This window comes from Contarinia nasturtii, unplaced genomic scaffold, assembly GCF_009176525.2.
Source record: "Contarinia nasturtii isolate CC-2019 unplaced genomic scaffold, AAFC_CNas_1.1 Cnas_scaffold_78, whole genome shotgun sequence".
In the NCBI taxonomy this organism is placed as follows: Eukaryota; Metazoa; Arthropoda; class Insecta; order Diptera; family Cecidomyiidae; genus Contarinia; species Contarinia nasturtii.
The window spans coordinates 1,739,086-1,761,674 of record NW_022197436.1 but is presented as its reverse complement, the minus strand read 5'-3'; the positions used below and the strand labels follow the sequence as shown (position 1 = coordinate 1,761,674).

The following is a 22,589-nucleotide window of genomic DNA, read 5'->3' as shown; positions in this document are numbered from 1 at the left end:
TGAGTCAGAATAGGAACGCACAATTGGACGAATGCGATAGAATAAATATGAACGTGTGAGTGTGTGCGTAGAGACGGTGAGTGATGGTGTGTAGCTGCAAGCGGTAAGGCCGGCATAAGCGACAGCACCAACTAACTTGTTTGATAAGTTGTTTTATGTGCTGAACACAGTCGTATCTAGGTGTTCGAAGACGTTGGATAGATTCGCTTCGAACGTGCGCTACTGCAACGAATGCCTCATATCGCGGCAATATAATTCAATGGATACATCGTGTGTGTGCATTTGACGTCTTTTCATTCATATTGACGTAGTGATTTAATTTTTTTCTGTTCGAAATTGAGCAAGTTTTGATCAAAGTGAATAAATACGATTTACTTCCGTATGTACATTGTTTTTTTTCTTCTTCTTGCATATACACCGCAGTGATTCAACCAAATGGGATAATTTTATTGTGACTTAAATGAAAAATAATATTTGGAACCGAACAGTGACATTACAATTAACATATTAAAAATATTTTGGAAAATATAATTGGTTGAGATAGGTGGTGATTGAACAGCAATGATTTAAAGTGAAATCATAGTGAAATCCATATGACATTTAAGTGAATTTCTCAACCGAAACTTAGTGAAATAGTGCTTATTTTGGATATTCTGATCAAATTGAAATTGGTATTTAACTTCTTGTAGTTCTAGCACGGGTTCTGACTGAGTGGTGGAACAATTGTGTCTGTTTAAGTGACCAAGTGACATTAACACTATCAAAAACCACATTATTTGTTTACCCAATTGGAACGAGAATTTGACAAGAGTCACCCCGATAACATATATATATATATACTTTTGAATTTTGTGTAGTGAAATTGTGTTGTTTGAAACAAAAAAAATGTTGTGTGCAACAAATGCATCACCGCCACCAAGTCCGGCCGGCTCTGAAATTTCGGTGGGAGCACCAAGTCCACCGCCAAAATCACAACAACCATTAGAAAATGATCGTCGACGAAACGGTGACGATTATTTTCAACCATTGAAACGTCTCAAAGGGATTATGAATTCACGTGAACGATCCATCTCACCACCGGCTCAACGATCAACGATTGAAGGTGTTAAAAGTTTTTCCATTGCCGATATTCTCGGTCACGAATCAAAAACAAATAACAACAACAACAACAACTCGACAACGGCATCAAATCAACATCAAACTACGGTTAGTAGAGCTCCATTTAAATTGTGTTATTCAAGGAACCGATGAATGCATTTTCTATTTCGAATATTCAAAAAATAAAATAAATGTTTGTTTGTAGCACTTGAATCAATCATTTAAGCCATCAAATTGAAAATTAATTTGGCTTGAAATGGTAACGATTCGATTGCATCAAATATAAGCTTACATTTCCTTGGATGACATCAATCATTCTGAGCTCTAATTATTGTGGTTTTACAGGAAACACGAAGTAAAATTGTTCGACCATGGGATCAATTCCGTGGATCAGTGCATGCAGTTCGTCCATTTCTTCCTCCAGCCTTACTACACTACGAACATCGGCTGGCGCTCGATTATCATCGACATTTGGAACATTTAAATGCACAGGCACAATTGTTGCGACACATGAACATAAACATGAGCATGGATTTAAAATCCGAATCGGGATCGGAGCGTAGCAGTTCAGCGGCAAGCGATTGCTGTTCACCAGAAATTGGTAGCGGCAGCCGTTTATCCGATCATCATATGCATCATTCAGGTTCACAACAATCGCAACAATCATCACAATCACATCACAGTCAAAAAATGACGAAACCAAGTGACACTCCATTGGACGCCCTATTCCAAATGACCAACAAAAATTTCGACGAAAATCAAGGTTTGTACACTTGGCTTATTTCAATTTTTCCATCATTTTATTTTTTTTCGATTAAATGTTCAAGTTTTCATTCAGTTTGCAATCATAACGATTTCATTCCATTCCATCGGAGGTTTTCATTTGCATGTATGTGATTGTTGGTGGGCAAGATTTTTGTTTTCCCCCGATCCCATGGTTCACATTCATAAAAAGCAAATCAAATGCTTTTGCAAAACTTGCCTTCCGAACTCTGTAAATTACTTTAAAAAAATGAGAGCGAACATTTCAACTCGTAATTCATTTAGGAACATTGACAAATCAATTAAAATAACGAACGAACGTACCAGGCTACTCGATAGTTTTTTTTTTGCACAAATGATAAACTAATTAACAGCACTGAATCAAGGCATCATGTCGGTCCGATTATGACTCATGTTTAATATATAAATTTCAAATTTAGAAATTACTTAAAATTCTTAAAGAAAAAAATCAATACTTTTTCGGCGATTGTGTGCGCTTAAAAACAATTATCACGAACATTTCTATGTATTACAATCAACGGTGCGATTTAAGTAGATAATAGATAATCTTTCACTTTTCTGGTTAATTCACATTTAAAATCTGTGAAAAGTGACCATCATAGACAAAACACTTAACTGAATGCTGAAATATTAGCCATAATGTCTATTTATAAATGTGTGTCTGTGTTCAAATTAAAATGAATATTATTTTTTGTTGTATAAAAAACAAGTTATTGTCTTAAACAAACAACATTTAATGTTATTGTTTGACATTTTGCTAATTGGCACCCAATATGTATGACTTAATATAATAACCAATCTGAAGTGAAGAATGAAACAAACGACACAACGTTTCTTTTTTTTATTGACTCAACGACATGGATTACATGATAAAGGTGTCATTTCCATTTAAATCATGAATCCTCAGTCTTTCATAATATTTCAACAGAATAAAAAATATGATCAGTTCCTAATATTTCCACTGTCTTTTATCGCTTCGCGTCGTTTCTCTTGATTGCCAATCAATTGAATCATTGTGTTGAGCGCGAGAAAGAAGCAACCAAACAAATACACATTGCACTGTGCATGAGTGATGTGTCACTGTGGTTCATTTTTTTTCGAACAATGATTGGCTTTTTCTAGGTGGCTAATTCCATTTGAAACATTAATTATAATTGATTTAAAATTGAATCTTCGCACAGCCCGCACGAATGATAATTGAATGATTGAGGAGGAAAGAGGAGCAAAAACAAATGCAAGAAAAAAGTGCGATGTGGTAAGCAGTTAATAACAAAAAGAAACACGTCGCATTGCGCGAGAAGAGAATCACCACACACACACACACGCAACAGATAATAAAATAATTATTGAATACGGTAAAGAGCGTGTGTTACTTTTAACATATTTGCGTCAATTCAATTATGTCGTTTTTGTTTCAAATAGAAAATGCTGGCTATAATCAAGATGACCATTTTCCTTTGACGTGTGAAATGTATTTCTTCTGTTGTTGTTTTTTTTTGTAATTTGCGATATACTCCGATCTGAAAATGAATCGTAAATTAGCAATTATTCATCAGCAACCGCAGCACGTCCGACACGCTTTTGTCTCTCTGTCCATCGTTTACAATTGTTTTTGTTTTTCTACCTGCTCTGATTATAAATCATTCATAATTCACTTATACACATCCAATGAACAAAAAAAGTGCACACATTTCGTACCAGCCTTTTCGTCCACAAACTAAAGAAAAAAACGTGGCAAAATACAAATTCAATTACATTTGTATTAATTCCATAACCATAATTCAATTTTCTGTTCGCATTTTTTTTTCGTTCATTGTTTAAGCAAATTAGTGGTCAAATTAGATTTAAATTGGAAAGAACTGGAATGATAAAATGAAATAATAAAAGAAAAACCACACAAAAATCACTTAAACTAATCAGATGCGATTTTGTCTTATTTGTTCGACCATTTCGATACCAGCAATCACTTGCAACAAAAATTGATCGGAACAAAAAAAAAAACTTTGACGATTCAATTTTAACAAAAGATACCGCGACAAGGAAATTACACGCAGCCGAAAACGAATCCGAGGTCCATTCGATATTTACCTCGCCTGCCCTCTATTTGATTGGATTTTTTTTTTGATTTTGGAAATAAAAACAGAAGTCGAAAACAATTTTCTCGCCAAATGATTAAACATAATCACATTAATATTGTTTAATGCAAATTGTACATCCGCTGTGTTTCGCATACGCTTTGATGTATGCAAACGTGAGTATGAGTATGTGTGTGTGTGTCAATTCGATTATCGGATGTGAATTTCAATCTCGGCATAAGTAAGAGTCAAGAAATACGCGCGAAAAGCGTCGGCTGCTGTTGTCGGTAAAATCAAAGCCAAACCCAATCAAATTCAAAGTAGTTGAAATCGATTTGTGTGTGTGTCGGTTAAATGCTAATCATCTTCGATCAGCTTGAAATGAATGCATTACAAAGAAATGTTTAATTTTCAATTTCTTGTCTGTTCACAATCTCTAATTACGATTTAAAAGAAGAAGAAAAAAAATCAAGGTAGAAATGCCATTATTTTCCAGAATTCACGAGAAAAAAATCAATACACACATCAAGAAAAGAATGAAAACACTTTGAAAATCTACAGCTAATTGAGATTTCAAGAAAAGGGGCCAAATATTGTCAAAAACAAATCGTAGTTTATTTGAAACGTATTCCTTTTTAATTACCCGTGAAAACATTCCGTTACATTCACACACATTCAGTGAAAAAACGAAACATAGAAGCCAAACGCACACAGCATACCTTTTGGGATTTGGCTATTGTGTGGCTCATTGACGAATGATTGGACCTCACAGATGTACTAACACAAAATTAAGCACGCAAACACACTGGGCGAGCGTAAGAAAAAAAAATGATGGATGAAAGAGAAAGAGAGAGAAAGATACACGTTCTTATGCACGCCAATTGTCTGACTCCTTTTTGTCTTTCAACTTTGCTGCCGGTGATGTGATACACAAAGCAATCAACTGTAGGCGATGCAGAGAGAGCCAGAGACCGGCAAAAAGTGTGAATATGACAACGACTATGGCCATCATAACGTTGATTCTTGTACAAAGGCAATCATAAGCAAGGATATAATAACAAATGCGTATTTTATTAGTCACACCTCACGGAAATCCTTTCAAAATGCCAGCATCACACCGAAAAAAAAATGAATCTTTTGACTTTGTTGGTTTTATGATTTCGAATATGGTACCGATCTCATTCTCATTTTTATATATCATTAAGTGAATTTCGATATATTCGATTCGACATTCGAACCAAACAACAAATATGAAGTGCCTCTGGTTTTATTGTTCTTATTTACGAAAAAAAAAAACAATACGTAGAGAACATCATTTTTCTGAAATAGGATTGTTAATAATAATCGTGTCTAAAAAAAAACAAATTCCGAACCAAAATTATGGAAGATGGAATGAGAAAGAAAGAAATTCACACACATACATACAGCCTTGCAACAAAGGAAACTCTTTGATCTGCGCCGACAACATAATGTGATCACTGCTTTAGTTAATTGGGTGTAACTGAAGACTAACGTTCTGATTTCCTCTGTGTGTTTGGATGTGAATTTTCACGTTCCACACGTTGCCCGGGCTATTTGCTTCTCGCCTTTTTCTCGTTTGCGTGTGATAGTCTCTATTTTTAAATGACGAACAAAGAATCCCAATAGAGAAACGGAATGGAGAAAAGAAAAATATATTTATGAAAAACGATCGATAGAATAACGCATTTAACACCTTACTGTATGCATTTTCACCGGTCATTGTGTTATCATTAATGTTGGTATTATTAATTTTGAATCACTTGTTGTTGCCTTGTCAAAGCAATCGTTATCGTGTTTCGGTCAAATACCTTCAAAATCCTTCGGGTTTTTCAACTTTTGCACAAAGGTTATTCGATCATTTTTTTGATCGACGACTGTTTTTATATGAAACAAACAAAAAATCTTTCTATCAGACAGTTGTGTGATGCTAACATGTTGTTGCATGAGACTGCAACCGAAATTCATTGTTTTGAACAACACGAAAAAGGCAAAACGGTGCATGATATACAATTGTGGTGGTCCTTTTACCGAACCGAAACAAAAAAACGAATCGATAAAAAGGTTAATTTTTCAATTCAAAATAACACTCATTTCATAACGTAATGAAAGTATCATAAATACAGACAAAAGACCACAGTAATTCAACGTTAAATACCACCAGGTATAGCATTTTCATTCAAACAATAAATTTTAATCAAAATTAAAAATCAATTTCTGAACGAAAAAAAAATATTTACCAATCGAAAAATTGCATGGCGACAATTGATCAAATGATTAATTACAAGCCGATCATTATCATTATTTATATACTTGAATAAATTATGAAATGCAAAAATAACGAGAGAAATTAACATTTGCATCGCGAAGGCAATGCATGATTGCATTAATTTTTGCACAAAGTCCTTTGATCGTATCAAATAAAAACGCATTTATTTGCTATGATTCTAACGATAGTTCCAAATGAAATTTACATCATCTACACCGTGAATAACCAAACGAATGGATTGAAAATCAGCGGCCCATCTCGAGAAGAACGAGAATAAGGAAGATATAGAGAGAGAGAGAGGGAGAGAGAGAATGAAAAGTCGAACAAGAAATGAGAGGCAAAAGAGAACGATCAGAAAAAAGACAAAACAAAATAATATTGGCCTCCCATATTGACGCGATAGAGTTATTACAAGTTCTGATCCCTACTTAAAAGATTTGTCGGCTCCTTTGAACATCTTCCAATTAGCTATTCGACCGACACCTAAGGCCTTGTTCAATATGTTAACATATATTTATACATGCGGCCGTATAGTTTGTACCAATGCATGGTCCAATACAACACATATACACACTCTTTGCTCCTCACATTTTCTGCTGTGTCTACCCGCTCGTATACCGAAACATGAGATATTCTGCATACAATTGAACACACAGCGATTACACAAATACCTTACAAACAAAAAAAAAAAAATACAAAATGCTTACAAATAATCAGTAAGTGGATTGCTTCTTCACACAAGCACAAAAGAAAAATACCACATTCTCAATCAGCCAAAGCACCGTGCACCATGCATTTCGAACACACGCGGGCGCTTAATCAAACGCGTGAACAAATGAACGAACACATTGGCATCGACACTTGCGAACAAGCGAAAACGTCAATGCGCCTGACTTTGCGTTCAATATTCATGCAAAACCAGGGAGACACACACACGCTTTGTGTGTGTGTCCGTATGCATATTAGACGTGGTGTAGCATCGGTCGGTCTTGTAAGTGTAAGAATGTGAACGAAATGAAATAATTTGTGGCAAATCCGAAAATTATGGCAAAAGCAAATGAGCACGAAAGAAAGGAACTACAAACAGCCGACGGAATTGGAAGCATAAGAGGTGAAAGACGAAAGGCAATGAAAAACTGATTGTGAGCGGCACTTTTCTTTTGACCGTTTTAAATGGGCCACCACATCATTATTATCATCGTCCGTCAACATTATATGATCATGATTATCCCGAATAATCAAAAACGAAACACAAAAATCGACACCGAAATATGGGAAACCAGAGCACTTGTCCTTTTTAATTAGATCTTTTTTTTGGTACTTGAAACTATAGTTATAGTTTACCAATCACGAAAACGGCTTATGAACAAATTGTCATGATGAGAAAGGATTTTCAAGCGATGAGCCCAAAGGTGTGATGATTGCACTTTTTCATTAATTATACTTTGCTATAAACTGCACGCGAACTTGATAATCACAACATTGACGCGCTGCGATATGGCTTTGGCTAAGCAGTCATATATCATCGTAGAAATCCAGTGCTAATGATATAACTGCACTGTTAGCGCGAATCGATCCAACTTACAATAATCATTGGCAATCATTTAAATGTTTTCTATGTGCCGCATCATTATTTTTTCTTTTATTTTTATATCGTCATCATTCTGTCTCTGTTTAACCCTCTCTTCATCTGCTTCGTGTCGTCTACAACGTCATGACATCAAAATATCAATTTCATTTAGCCAACACAACGATCAAATGAATCAAGTATTCATATTCTCGTTTTGATCGTGTTTCAAGCATGCTGTTTGCTTAGATTAGACACTGCATAATGATGAAAAACAACAACGGTAAATCAAATCGATTAACATATTAAACGATTCATTTTCATTCTCTTGCCTCACTTCGTCTCTCTCTCTCTGTGTCTCTATCTATATCGTGTTTGTGGCTTGAAGTGGATTGGATTTGATTTGTATTTCATTTTGTCGGCCATTTAATGTGTTGTACATAATTTGATTATGATTAGTTTAATTGCATATATAAACTCTTTGCTCTTGTTGCACACATGAATATAACAAACGTATTGGCATATTTGCCTGCACATTCTGCATACACTGTCATTGTGCTTATTATTGATCGCTTAAGATCGCCTGTATTACTTGATATTCTAGCTTAAGTCGTGATTTGCTCTCATTTTTCGGTCATTTATACACGTTTGAATGCAAATGCACTCCGGGAAATCAATATTACAATAATTACATTACATCGTTTGATAAGCTTATTAATTGATTGATTTAATTAAAAAATGGTTTTAAATGGTTCGAAAAAAAGCGCGTCGTAACTTACAGCTCGTTAATTGGAATAATTCAAAATGGATATACAGAACATTTTAACAAACAGGTAGAGAATCATATCGACCAAAAATCTTTCTAATCGATTCAATGGCCAACGAAAATAGTTTTTATCAAACACATATTTTTCTCTCAAATCGAACCGATTTCATTCGAAATATGTCTGCGTGTTTACCTCTCGTTTTTCTCTTGCTCTGCTTTTGTACGTTTGATCGATTAGTAAATATTATGTTTGGCTGCTAATCGATTAAATTTCTGTGCTACTGTAATTATTGTGCAAAAGGTGTTCATGAATCACATGGCTTTTCTCCTGTTTAAAAAGTATACCAGCAACTGTAGTCAATGTTCCACTTGTGTGTATGTCTGTGTGCGCGACGCGTTTTCAGCTCTTTCGCTTCTCTCAATTCGCAATTCTTGACTCATCTTTGAAGCAAAAAGAGACCGCACTGCAACAAAATTACAAGAGTGCGTGCGCATTTCAACTCAACATATTTCGAAATACAATTTTCCCTCTCATTTAAGCTCTGAACGCACTTGACTGCTCTCTTCTCAATCAGAATCCATTCAAAAGGAAATTACTGTAATTAACTTTTATTGAGAATAAAAATATAACAATATTTTTTTTTCACTCAGTACCAAATGGAATCTGATGTAACTTACATTTGATTTTACGAAGAAAAAAAAAACAAATGAGATGTGGACTCAATTTATCGTTACATTGTAAGCAAATAAAATAAATAATACCGATGAACGCAAATAAAATGGCAAAAGTTGATAGGAATGTAATGAAAACAAGGAAAATTAGCGTAAAAATGGTATTGATTTGATCAGGCAATGAATTATAAAAAAACTCGAGCAGAATTGTGCTAAATGCGAATCATGGATAATCAAAGGAGAGAAAGAGAGAGAGAACGAAAATCAACATCTACTACACACGTTTGTTTATATTATCGCCCATTGTGCGGCATGCAAAAAAAGCTAATGTGTTTTTAATTTGTACCTCAACTTCCAGATATCTGCTTAATAATGTAATTTTTTTGCTGTTGTTATCTTCATTCCACGTTTTTTTTTGCTTCAATTCGTGAATATGCATCACGTTACACGGATTTATGCACCGATTGGATGCATCGTTATTCTACAATCAATGCGACTATCGATAGATATATTTTTTTCCGTATCTCTATGGATACAAGCGCAAACTGAATGAATACAGCTATAACAAGCATTAAAATTGTGCCGACTTTTACACCTTGACTTAATTTTTTTTCTCCCTTAAAAGACTTCCAATTTGCTTCTTTTCCATCCAATCCCACTTGATTCTACTAGAGTTTGTTAATATGCGTATTAAAACGTTGGACTGACAAATGTGTATCGTTTTCGATGTGTTCGGTTTTCGTTTTGATTTTTATCTTTATATATACGAGTTTTCTCTCTCTCTCTCTCGCTCTCTCTTGCTTCCTTGCTCATTTTATTCCAATGGGATTATGTCGTTAATGGGCTTGCATGCAACATAATTAGAATATCGTGTGAGTTTTGATGTGTTTGCACACATTTGCGTATATATTCTTGTGCTGCTTTTCAGATTTTTATTTTTCTCTCACATCGTTTATCCATTTTTGGTAGACTCCACATAAATGCCTAAATACTTCAAGTTACAAATGTTTTTGCGCCTCTTCAGTGCTTTCATTAAACATAAATGCTTCGATTTACGTCACGTTAGCGTTTTTTTTTTAATTTCATGTCGACTTTTGACGGCTAAAAAAAACTAGATCGTTAAAAGAAACCGACAATAACGGACCAAACCCTAAATGAACTTAAACCACACTAATTTGAATATCAATGTTTCGTTTAGTCCTGTGATTGCAGTGTGCTTGATATAGATAAGGCCACAGCCATAAGAATGGCGCATCAAAATGACATCCAAATTATACATTTCTCTCATATAATTTTCTACATTGTCATTACAATCAGGAAAGTTCAAATTTCTTGCGAAATTTGACATTGAAGCGAAAAAAAATTGTCATCACACCAAATGATTTCATACGAATTGATCTAACTTCCAAGAAATTGATCATAATTATTGAAAACGATTCTATAGAATTTCCGTAGATCGTTGTCAATTTACATGCAAATTAATCAATAGCGATGCAAAGTGGTGCTAAGTAGAGCTCATCAAGTGAGAGCATGCAGAAAATGAAAGAAATGACGTTTGACGAATCGGCGCATCATTATTTTTCAATGATTTACATGTTATTATTAGAAATTGATTTCGCAATTCCTATTTCAATCTTGAAAAATGATAATTGGAAAATGTGCAAACAATGCACGATCTAAACGATTCTATTTTTTCTTCTCTCCCTTTTTCAGTATTGTTGTGTCTGGCTTTGTTTTTGCTTTCATCGTTGCCGTCCGCACCCAAAAAATATCTCTTGCCTTTTGAAATATTCCGATATTGAAAGATATGTGCATATGGCTCATTGGCGCAGAGTAATTTAAGTGAAATATGTGATGAATACTTTAGTAGGCGCGATCCATATCACATCATATCAGCGCTTCTCCACTATATATATTTAGACAGTGTTTGTGTGTGTATCAGAAAAGAACATACACCATAACGAAAGAAGAGAGAGAGAGAGAAAAAAAACATGTATATGACTTTGAAAGAAATGCGAATGCCGACGGCTTTTTCATGCTTCGAATAGCTGTCGTATGGATGCAAAACATAAATTGAAATATAATGTGCACAAAGATCCAAATAATCACGTGGATACGCATGCATATGTATACGTATAAAAACGATGTCGAACCGCATAACAATGCTTCAGCAGTGCAAAATTCGCAAAAAGTGGTGTTTTTTGTCAAAAAAAAAAAAAAAAAACGAGTAAAGAGAACAAACCGCCGCCGCCGCTGCCATCGTCACCGTAACAGAGCATACTTAAATGAGCAAAAATTATGCATACACGCACAACACCGTGTTTCCTCATTACAAATTATATTGAGTCGTCGATGTTATTACGTAAATAATAATTCCGAAACTGTTGTTTCCTTTTCGGTAATCGATCGGTTTTATTACATTGTCCCACGAATTCATGTTCACATTTGATGCTTATTGTGTTCTCCATTCTGATTTGGCCCATTAATTACACCTTTTCGTGTGTGTGTGTTTTTTTCTGGTGTTTTTTTTTTTTCGTTCGGTCACTGCATTCGATATGGTGATTGTCTCGTACAGCCACAATACAGCAGTGATTTTACATACTTAATTACATTTTCGCTGATCTTCGATCGGACAGTAATTACGAGGTCGGTTTTTATTCGCTTTGCAAAAATAATATTGCGATACAAAGTTTCGTCAGTTCTATCGTTGTTGTTATTTACTTTTCTTAACTCGTCCAACACTTTCGATAGCCTGGTGTGTTCATAAACTGTTCGGCATTAATTGGCACAACAGTTATGACAGTGAAATCATATCGTGAGAGAACATTTATCATTATATAAATTGATTTGAATCTCAACATTTATATGTCAAATGCAAAATATTCCCGTTCGTGCGATCTATTTTTAATAGATTTTTATGTGTGATGCGTATGTGTGTGGCTTTGAAAAATGAAAGAATTTATTAACATTATTACGAACGTTAATATAGTTAAACACTATAATGTGAATCATTTTTTGTTGTTGTTGTTTCAAACGACATTCGAATGTCGGTTCCGTTCGCGCGCGCACTCAATTCCAATCCCTTCTGTTTGCATTTTACATTTGTGTTTCAATGAAATGTGTTAGAAATTTTTGTAAAATTGATGTCTTTAATTAAATTTACCTACCGCTATACAATTATATTCACGAAAATTACGGCGTCCATTTTCATTTAAAACACTTTTTATTCTTCCACTTTCGTGTTATTGTTTCTGTTGACGTTCTCAGTTGCTCTTTCACTCTCATTCGTCATTTGTTAACGTTGTTTTTTTCGGGCCACTCGGATATTATAGTTTGGTTTTGCATGGTTTATTAAATAAAAATTGAAATGGTAAAGAAAAGAAAAAGAACACAGCAACATTGTAAATAATCAGAAGAACAGATGAAAGAATGAAGCAAAAAAGCACACACACACAACGAAATAATACAACTGCAGCTCGATACTTAGCTATTACACATTAATACGGTGTTATGTTTCGCCACATTAATAGGTGTTTGCTTGGCAGTTGGAACATATATAATCGTTTAACTTAACAAAGCTATTTTTCGCTCTCACTCTATCAATCGGTATGTGTGTGTGTGCGTGTGTTTGTCACATTTTGTCCATGTTCAGTTCATTTGGTCTTCCTTTTATTGTTCAATCGTTTTCGATCGCAAATCATTTCCAAGTAATAGTTTTATTCAAATGTCAACCAAATGATGAACTAGTTTGTGAAAATGGGCAAACATTGTTAAGCATTTTTATCACTCCGTTGGTCGAGCACGACAGAGCGAAACGAGTCAACATCATAAATCAACGAAATAAAAAAAATAACAATATTTCTCTAAATTACATTTACTTTAAACAACAACAAAAAAAACCCACTCCATTTTAAATAATTACAATTGAATTTGTTTTTACACAGCTTTTCAATTTGATGAATTGTTTTTTTCCATTTTGGTAAATTATATTTATATAATATATATATATGCCGGTAGTATGCACGCCGAAATCATGTCAACACAATAACTATTTTCCGAACGATTTTCAGTGTAACTACATTTCTACATTTGAACAAAAAGCAGAAGAAAACCGTAAAAACAAAACAAATTTTAGAATCGTGTGTGAGAGAATCGTATGCTGCGCAAGTGGTTAATAGTTTTAGCGCGCTGAATTATTTGAAAATGAAACAAACAAAAAAAAAATGGAAAAAAGGGGGAATGACTGTGAAATTAATAAATGTTTCGTTGGCACAAACTGTCACATTAGAAGTCACGCGGATATAAAAAAAAATTGTGCACTGTGTTGTACGCAATTGAGCGTACGAGCGAGACAGAGTGAAATGAAATTGTAATGGCGATATAGAAATACGTGAAATTGATTGTTACAGTTTCATGATTTTATAGAGCTGGTCATTTGAAATGCGGTGCGCGCGATCGAATATCAAATCATCATCAATCGCAATAGAAACCGACAGCAACAACAACCGCAGCACACACCACAAATCCCCGTGCGCCTAAGAAATAAATATAATTTTTTTTTTTTTGTTTTTTGTGTTCAGTATGATTTCCATTTATAATCGTTCGTTCGTTTGTTGTCGTTTTGCCTGTTTTGCTTAATGATAATGATGATTGCCATCTACTTAGTTTGTACTTGTCGTCGTTACACCATCAATTAATTATACTTGTCATAATTTGCCTAATAGGCTTTGGTGCTCTTTCACATTTTCATGTAGCATGGAAAATAAGTTGCATGCAATACACAGGGCACATTCGATGCGTATCAATACACGATGGAACAAACGAATGAATACCACTGATATCTCTCTCTGTCTCTGTGTGCCTTTTTTTAATTCAGCTTCTACGAACAGCTTCGCACCATCGCCATTTAACTTCAAAGGCTCACATAATTTTATTAATATATTTAATTATATTTTTTGACACCTGCTATTCGCTTCTTCCATCTTTCTTTCTTTCTCTTCGCTGCATTTACACTCTGGCATTTCTGTCTCCATTCGAGTCATTTCGACCAACAAATAAAAGAGGAACGGTGCTTTCGAAAGATTTTTTTTCGCATATTAATTTAATCAATTCATAGAAATAGATTAAATTGGATGCTATTCGAACCGGAAATCGCTTAAAATATTTCTGCACACTTAAACTGTATTTACCACACCGATAATTGAGCGACATGTGACGAACCAATGCTAATTCTCCATTCATTTTCCATGTCTTTTTGAATCACCGATCGGAGTGTATTTGCCAATAATGACCCAAGAATATATTTAACCACGTCGACGAACACATGTCCAAAGCCAATCTAATGAAGCAAACATTTAAAACAAAAAAGAAGAAAAAAAAAATGTGGATCTAATACTAAATACATGCATGTCAAAATGTGCAATGGCAATAATCATGAATCTCTCATTCGATCGTGTGTCGATTATAACTGTAACGATTGTGTCGAATGCATTGCATTGTGTGCCACGATGGCAGATGAACAGAAACGGTTGAACATTCGAAAAGGCTGTTTCGGTATTTCGAAATATGAAAAAAAAAAACAGAAAAAAAACGACGATGATAGCACGCGTGTGCACACAAATCACACTTATTCACCTCGCGCATTTCGTCTTTTCAGTAGAAAAGTAATGTGTGTGTCGGTGTTGTTCGTTATTTTGTTTTATTAATTTTTTAGTATGTTCATTTGCATTCATTTCGTTCACGGTAATTCGTCGTTAAATTGTAATACATTTATAAATTTATAGCTTTTTCACGAGAATTGACTTGCACAATCCGGTAACCACAACGAAATCGAAATACAGGCCGCACCAAATCCATGGACACACTCAAATGAAACATATTCAGTGGTTTGTTTCTTTCTCATCTGCAAACCGAACCGAAGTGATGCATCTTTTTGTTTTCGCAAGATTTAAGGCCCAATTTACCAAAATAAAAGTGGCAAACTGTGTGCCGCCAGAATGAAGACAAAATGAAAACGACAGCGAATGAGTTAACAATTGCGCAAACTGTTTTTGTCTGCAGTCATATTGTTCATTATTTATGTGCACTTTGCGACCGTCATAAATATTTACATACATATCCCAAGTATGAGAACAATCAAGTGAATTTTACACGAAATTTATTTTGTCGCTTTTGTACTCGTTTGTACCGAATTGGTTATTACATTCAATGATTAATTAATGCATCAATAGATACAGGCACATCATATGTTAATGAAATTGATTGTGATTTCCTTCCATTCCGGTTTTCAATTCAATTTTGTTCAAAGATTGTCAGCCCATTTACCAAATTGCGAATGATTTCGATTTGCCAGCACTGTACAAAATCATTATTAACTTGCATTTGATTTCCACATCATCAAATGGCTTAAGTGGATTTTGGTCAAATGGATGTGGATGTGCGCACCCAGTGCAAAATGTGCATGTTTATTTTGTTAATTTGTCTATTGCTTTTAATATAACAAGTGTGCGTAACCTATTCAATTATTTCCAAACCTGTGACCACGCATTTAGTATTCAAATTGAGATTGAATCCGTGAAGTGCGAGAAGGGTGAGTGAGCGGCTAGATGACATTATTCAGTTGAACGGGAAAAAAGGAGATTCAAAGTTATTGAGAAAATTGTTTAAAAAAAATTATATGCGCACTCTTCAATTTAGCCCATGGCTAACAAAGCAACACTTCAATGTATGGCCGGTGCACAATAGGCTCTCATTCTTTTTAAATTCCTACTATTCCTTGTTCTCATTCTTGCAATAGAAGCGTAGTACATACACTAAAGCGCGGCGCCCCTTTTGAACATGCAACACCACGCACACATAATATTTATTTATAACGCTGCTGGGGTATGAAACGAAACAGATAGAGAGAGAAAGAGAGAGAATTGAGACTACATGTGCAAGTGCAAATAAAGGGCGGAATTCACTACCGGTCCATAAAATAAATAAATGTTTATGTTTCATAGCCAACGATTAGTGTGGATAATGATGTATTTTGTTATCATTGCAATGCTGTTAGTGGTGTTTCTCTCTTTCTTTTCAATTTTTTCTCTCTTCGGTGTTGCTCCTTTCCATACATTCAGGTTTGTATCGCTTTTCATTCCTTTATATTTTGTTCATTCTTTCATTATAATTTTATTTATGATTATATTTGCTTCGCGTCAATACAATAATCGATTTTCATTTTGGTTCTTTTACACTCCAACGTACATGCGTTGCGATTGTTATTGTTGATTTTTTTGTTGAACAATCAACAATTTGGGGTAAAAAAAAACGAAAACTTCAAACTATTGAAATTAATGGTTAAATGGTAGTTTGTTTTTTTTTTGTTCATTTATTTACGTAGATCATACCCGATTTCCGTACTGTCATTGAAATAACGATGGAATTGATTTTTATAATAGGTTGAAAACAATGGCATTCAATAAAATAAGTTGAGTTGGTAATTATAGTTAGGGGCATTGATCAATGTTACCATTGGACCCGTTCGGAATGAAATGCCATTCATAATTATGCCAAATGTGTGAAAGGGACCAACACTCATTATTATTACACGATTCGAATAAAAGACGAACGAAAAAAGCGGAATTTTTGCTTCTGTGTGGCTTTTTCACAAAATTTCAAATGAATCACATTACTTCGGGCGCTCAGCGTGTTTGATTGCCTTTGGACGTGCTGTCAGATGTTTATTTATGTTTGTTTCGCCTCACAAATTCGTTTTAAATTTCGCTCTCCTTTTCGAAGATTTTTTGCATTTCTTTTAGCGATGAAGAGAGAAAGAGGAAGAGAGAGTATCAAGTGTTTTTATTTGTTGAAGCTGATGGTTTTTAAATACGACTCGATGACCCAGTTACATGCAAAGCATAAAATGGACAAAATACCATGTGGTGAAATGAATAGACAATCAACAGCAAAAAAAAAAAATATGAAAGAATGAAACTGGCGCCCTGCTGCGCAGTCAAGTGAGTTCTTACTTGCTTTTAGTTCCTTCTTGGGTTCAGCACTTTCCACGAAATCCTCGGCTTGCCATTTCAACGTAATGCATTTAACCTCTTACGCTTTTCCAACCAACAAATTCCAAAAGAAGAACCGAAAAAACACACACCATCAAAAGTCAAAACGGAAAATTGTGGCTCTTCATCCTTATTCATGTCCAAATTGGTATTTTGGTATCATTACGACATCCAAACTGTCAATATTTATAAATGTGATTAAAACAAGTGATCCTAAATAAATATTTTGTTTTTCCGTCGACTTTTTTTTTAACAAGATATATTGTTTGAGTTTTTCATATTCACCTATTTCTGCCTGACTTGGTCCTTTTTCCTTTGGACATCCATTTAAAAAAAAAAACTCTGTGAGCTGTTGAAAATTAAATTCAATGTATTTTTAACACCTAAAAAGCAATGGAAAAAATCCAACTGAAATCGCTTACAAAACAGTGACACATTACATCGTTTAATTAAAATGAATTCGATTTTTGTTAGCTAACGAAAGATTTAACTTCTTCGGATGAATACAAAATGCACTTTCATCTTTATGGCAATATCAGAGTGTTATTGCTTCCGGTTATGTTTGAAACGTCAATTGATATTCAGTTTTCAAAGCGATGGGAAACAAACCAAATTTGTTTGGCAGTTGTTTTTAAAAAAACAAAAATCTTCATTCCGATATAAAGTTATGCTATTGGTTGCTCGATTTTAGTAGAATCTCATCATAAACATGAATCATATTAATTTTTACATGAAAATTGACTTTCATATAAATCGACAAACTTTATTTCATTTGATTTCATCGCCGTCGTCTTTTTTTTTGTTTTTTTAATTTTTTTTAATCTGTTTGTAAAAAATGAGGGATTAATTGCCAGCAAATAATGTGTGTATTTTACAAATGATTGCCACGGCAACACAGAAGAAGACAAAAAATCGGCTTTGATCAAAAGATTCGAATCGACTATCAGAATCGTTGAATCGTTTCGACGCGATCACATTCACTCACACTCAATTGCAGCCAAAGAAAGAGAGCGACAACGACATTTATAGACGCGACCGGTTCCCGATTTCATAAAATTATATTTTATTAACGAGTATGATGATCAGCGCGTCGCGGTAAAATGCACGCGTAAGCAACCATCTATATAAATGTGACCGTCTCTCATTGGCATTGGCATGAATTTAAAACAAAAAAAAAACGAGCAAAGAGTCGGTACGAAATAGAATTCGAATCGCAAGCCGGGATCACAGAAAAAGAACGATCAGAGCAATTACTTGCCGGGGCGTTTGCCACAAATTTTCGGTTATTTATGGAAATTGATTTTGTAAATGAACTGAAACAGAAGAGAAGATTAATTAAGAAATTAATAATTGCATGTGTGGCTGGTGGAACTGGAACTGGAACTGGTCACATCAACGGATCTTTTACATTTTGGTTTTCGAACGCGCTCAAAATGATCAGCCATGCAATTGTTATATACTGGTTTTTTTTTTCTCTTCTCTTCCTTAATTCCTTTCAACACCGCTTATTTATACACGCATTGTGTGTCAATTCCGTCGTAATTTCACCTTAAATCATTTCCAACGTTTTCTTTTTTGAGACACTCGCTTCGATATTGTATTACAAATTTGTAAAAGGGTGTTTACACTTTTTTTATAATGCTTGATTTGACTATTGAAAGCGAAGACAGATGCCCGGCATCTCAACTTAAGTAAAAAATCCATTCAATGTTTACAATGTCACATCTATATATTTTATGACGATTTGCAACTGCTAAATGTGACCAATTTTCTGTTGTTTTTTTTTGTGTGTTAAACTCTCAATCTCATCAACCACAGCGTCATTGTAAATAAAGTGTTTTAATTTTAGTTACTACTGTTATGGCTTAAATTGATTGAAACATTCTTTCAATTTCAATTGCAATGTAAAAGACAAACGGAGTTTTTTTCGGGATTGAAAAGAGCAACAGTCAAGTTAATTGAAAAAGGAGCGCACACACACATATATATGAAAGGAATCGTGACATATGCGTGATATTTTTTGTGTTATTTGTTCAGTCGTATTGGTGGTCTCATTTCTGACATTTGCTTTGTTGCGGTTGAAAGCAATAAAATTCTTTTGAATCTATATCTACATACACTCAACACTAATTATAGACATTTCGATTGTACCTTCCACTTTGGCCATTGTGTTGTTCGTTGTGTTTATATATTTTGTGGTTTGGACAGATTTATCAGTCCCGTATGCGTAACCTATTCCAACGGAGTGCAGATGACAATAAAACAATTACATGGTAGAGTGTCAGAGAGGCGATGCATAAAATAAGCGTGATTAAGATGTTATTCCGTGCAATACATGGGATAAAGGTAACGTCTTTTTCTCTCTCTCTCTCTCTCTTTCTCTCGTCTTTTACAACCTTGACGCGAGACGAGAAAAAGAATATTTCAATATCCTGGTATTGCTAATAGATATATCCTGGGTGGAAACTTTTGGAACACCAATGAAATTGCCACTACTTTACCGCAATCAATCAAACAACTACTGGGTTTAAGGGTCGAAAACATTTCTAACAGCTTGCGATGTGCTTTTCCGTTGCATAATTCCTATATATAATGATAATAGATACACTCAATTTGATATGGGCCACGACGAAATACGATACGATGAATAATACAAAAACGATTTAAATCACGATTTGGCTGAGCTAAAGTTAAAAATGAAATATATCTGAGTGTGTATGTGAATTTTTGGTATTTTGAGCATCTATATATCTCACATCCCACAAATGTGTCAATGAAAAAGTCAAACGAAAAATCTTGCACGATCTCTTTACGAGCTCACTTTGACACGGTGCTATTGGCCCGATGGGAATATTATGATATGTTTATGTTTGCTAAGTATACACATGATGTAGAAAAGGCTAAAGTTTGAATGTTTTATTATATTTCGGTTTGGTTTTGATCATTTTCGTTCGGATGTCATGGCATTGCGTTGACACATATATTGGGTGTTAGACACAATTTATTTGCTTTCTTCGTAATCTATTGCCTTATTTTAGCTTCGATTTAAATCACATTTTCTTCTCTTCAAAAATGGTGTTGTCCTACTTTAACATTGCGTCAATTCCATTTCAATTCGATCCATTTACCCAGAAAGTTTATTATCAGTTTTGTAAGAAAAAAAATCCCATTATGATTATAAAAATGAACATTTCAAAGTGTTGATTGTGGCAGACGAGATGTTTCGTCTAGATTTTCGTCTAGGACATTCAATACAAATACATTGCGTCCATCAAGTCATTCAAAAGCAACGTAATTCTTTCATCGTTGCAATGAGATAAAGAAAGCATATTCTAATTGATGATGCTCAAGACTAGGCTATATGCCAATAAAATTAATTTGTTAATTGCTTTGTGTGTGATCATATGAATGAAGAGAGAGAAAAGGAATAACAACACAACCAGTCAACGTCTTTTAATTTATCGTTGGCATCGAAACCAAGCCACAGAGCGAAATGAAATTTATTCACTTTCTCCTCCGTTCGTTATTTATCTTATACCATGGCCCCGAAAAAGGCGCGCGCGGAACCGAAAAACAAACAATTTTTTTATACGTATCAAAATTAGTCTTAAATGACTTGCCACAATTTGTAAAGATATAAAAGTGCCGAAAAAATATACATACGCACAGCCCAAAAGACACGCATATTTTTTTTTGTTTGTTTGTTTGTTTTGTTTTTCACTTCTCAATCGGCTGCTGCAGATTCCATTCATATGTTCACTTTGTACTGACCGGTTCGATCGTCAGCCGATTCAAGTAGAAAAACAAATTAACAAAAACACAACTACATGAATTTAAGGATTCTAACAAGATCAACGATACAAGGAACATATTCAAGAGAATTTACTATCACAGTTTGTAACTTTTTTTTTGGTTTGATTCAAGAGCAAAAAAAAGTAATATTACGAAAGTATAGCGAGCGCATGTTTTTATTTGATTGACTTGTACCATACGGTGATCATAAAAATGATGATTGTTAGTTAACAAAACACTAGCGCTCTTGATGTTTTTTACTCAAACTAAAAATCTACAAAAGAAAAAACAGTTCATACAACATTTACCGTGGTATGGTGCAAAATACACGGGACTCTATACACAATGAACACGATACGACTTGCCTTTCCGACGGCATTCCATATCCGAAGCCAAAGTCAATTGTGTGCTTCTCGGTGTGTTCGTGGTTACATTGTAAACCCCTTTTCATCGTGGCTCAACCGAGCTCTGGCCCGTTGTGATGTCTGGCCTACCGGTTCGGCATCAAAGCAGCTGTGTGATATGTTGCGCTTTTATCTATTAATTAGTACCGGCGTATGATGTAAGGTTCTTCATTGTATGATGCATGCGTGTACGCTCATCAAAAGACTTTGTAATATGTGTCTCGTTTGATTCTTCCGAAATTGGTTTCCACTCGGTTTCAATTTGCTTCCACTTCAGTTTCTGTATCGGTATTATTAACCAGTTTATTTGTTGTTGTTTTTTTTAAATATCGCTTAAATAGACAAATTGTAACATTGAAATAATGTGTTCAATGAACACTGTTCATGACTTGTCGTTTCTTGGCGCTCACGCTTTCATTTCACATCTTGCATTTTTTCTTCGTTTTAATTTCAAAAAAGTCAACTTTCCACTTACCCCGAAAATAAGAATACGCAGGAAACGGGGAAAAAATGACGATGAGAAAAAAAAGTGTCTTTGCTAAATAAAAATAGAATAGGCATACATAGAATCATTAAAAAAAATATACAAAGTATATCGCCAGGTTACCATGATAAATTACATACATTTTGTTCATTTGATAATGAAAATGAGCGAATTAAAGGCAGACGAATGCTTTCGAGTGCTTCACGTTGTTGGTTTTTTTTTCATTCCACGCCACACTCTCACATTGATCTTCTGAACAAATTGTGCCATTGTAGAGACATTTATATTAATTTCAGTTATTTAATCAAATAATAATAGTGTTCATTAAGTGATGTGTAGTAAACTATGCGTATTCACTGTCATTCATGACCAGACAAAATGTTCGAACGATCGAAAGAGATGGATAGAGAAAGTACAATATGCACGGATGATACATAATTGCCAGAAATAAATCATTCTGTAGCGAATCTATCGACAAGGGAATGACTGGATTTGTGCAACGCAATCGTTTTTATATATCGGTTTGAAATTTACCTCCGTTCCGTTTTGCACCGCATTATACTGTTGTGCTGTGCACGTACATCAAACACAAATCCAAATGCTGAATCGAATG

General features: G+C 34.4%; 1 protein-coding gene across 1 annotated transcript in view; it reads left to right on the top strand.

Moving 5' to 3' along the window:
• Positions 1 to 201: 201 nt before the first annotated feature.
• The window catches only part of LOC116352387 (homeobox protein Hmx-like), a 50,529-nt gene continuing 28,141 nt past the window's right edge, over positions 202 to 22,589 (top strand). Inside the window, exons 1-2 of the mRNA XM_031784941.1 lie at positions 202 to 1,206; positions 1,444 to 1,861. Of these exons, the coding sequence (XP_031640801.1) occupies positions 886 to 1,206; positions 1,444 to 1,861 (739 nt within the window). The 5' untranslated portion in view covers positions 202 to 885. The remainder of the gene's footprint in view (positions 1,207 to 1,443; positions 1,862 to 22,589) is intronic.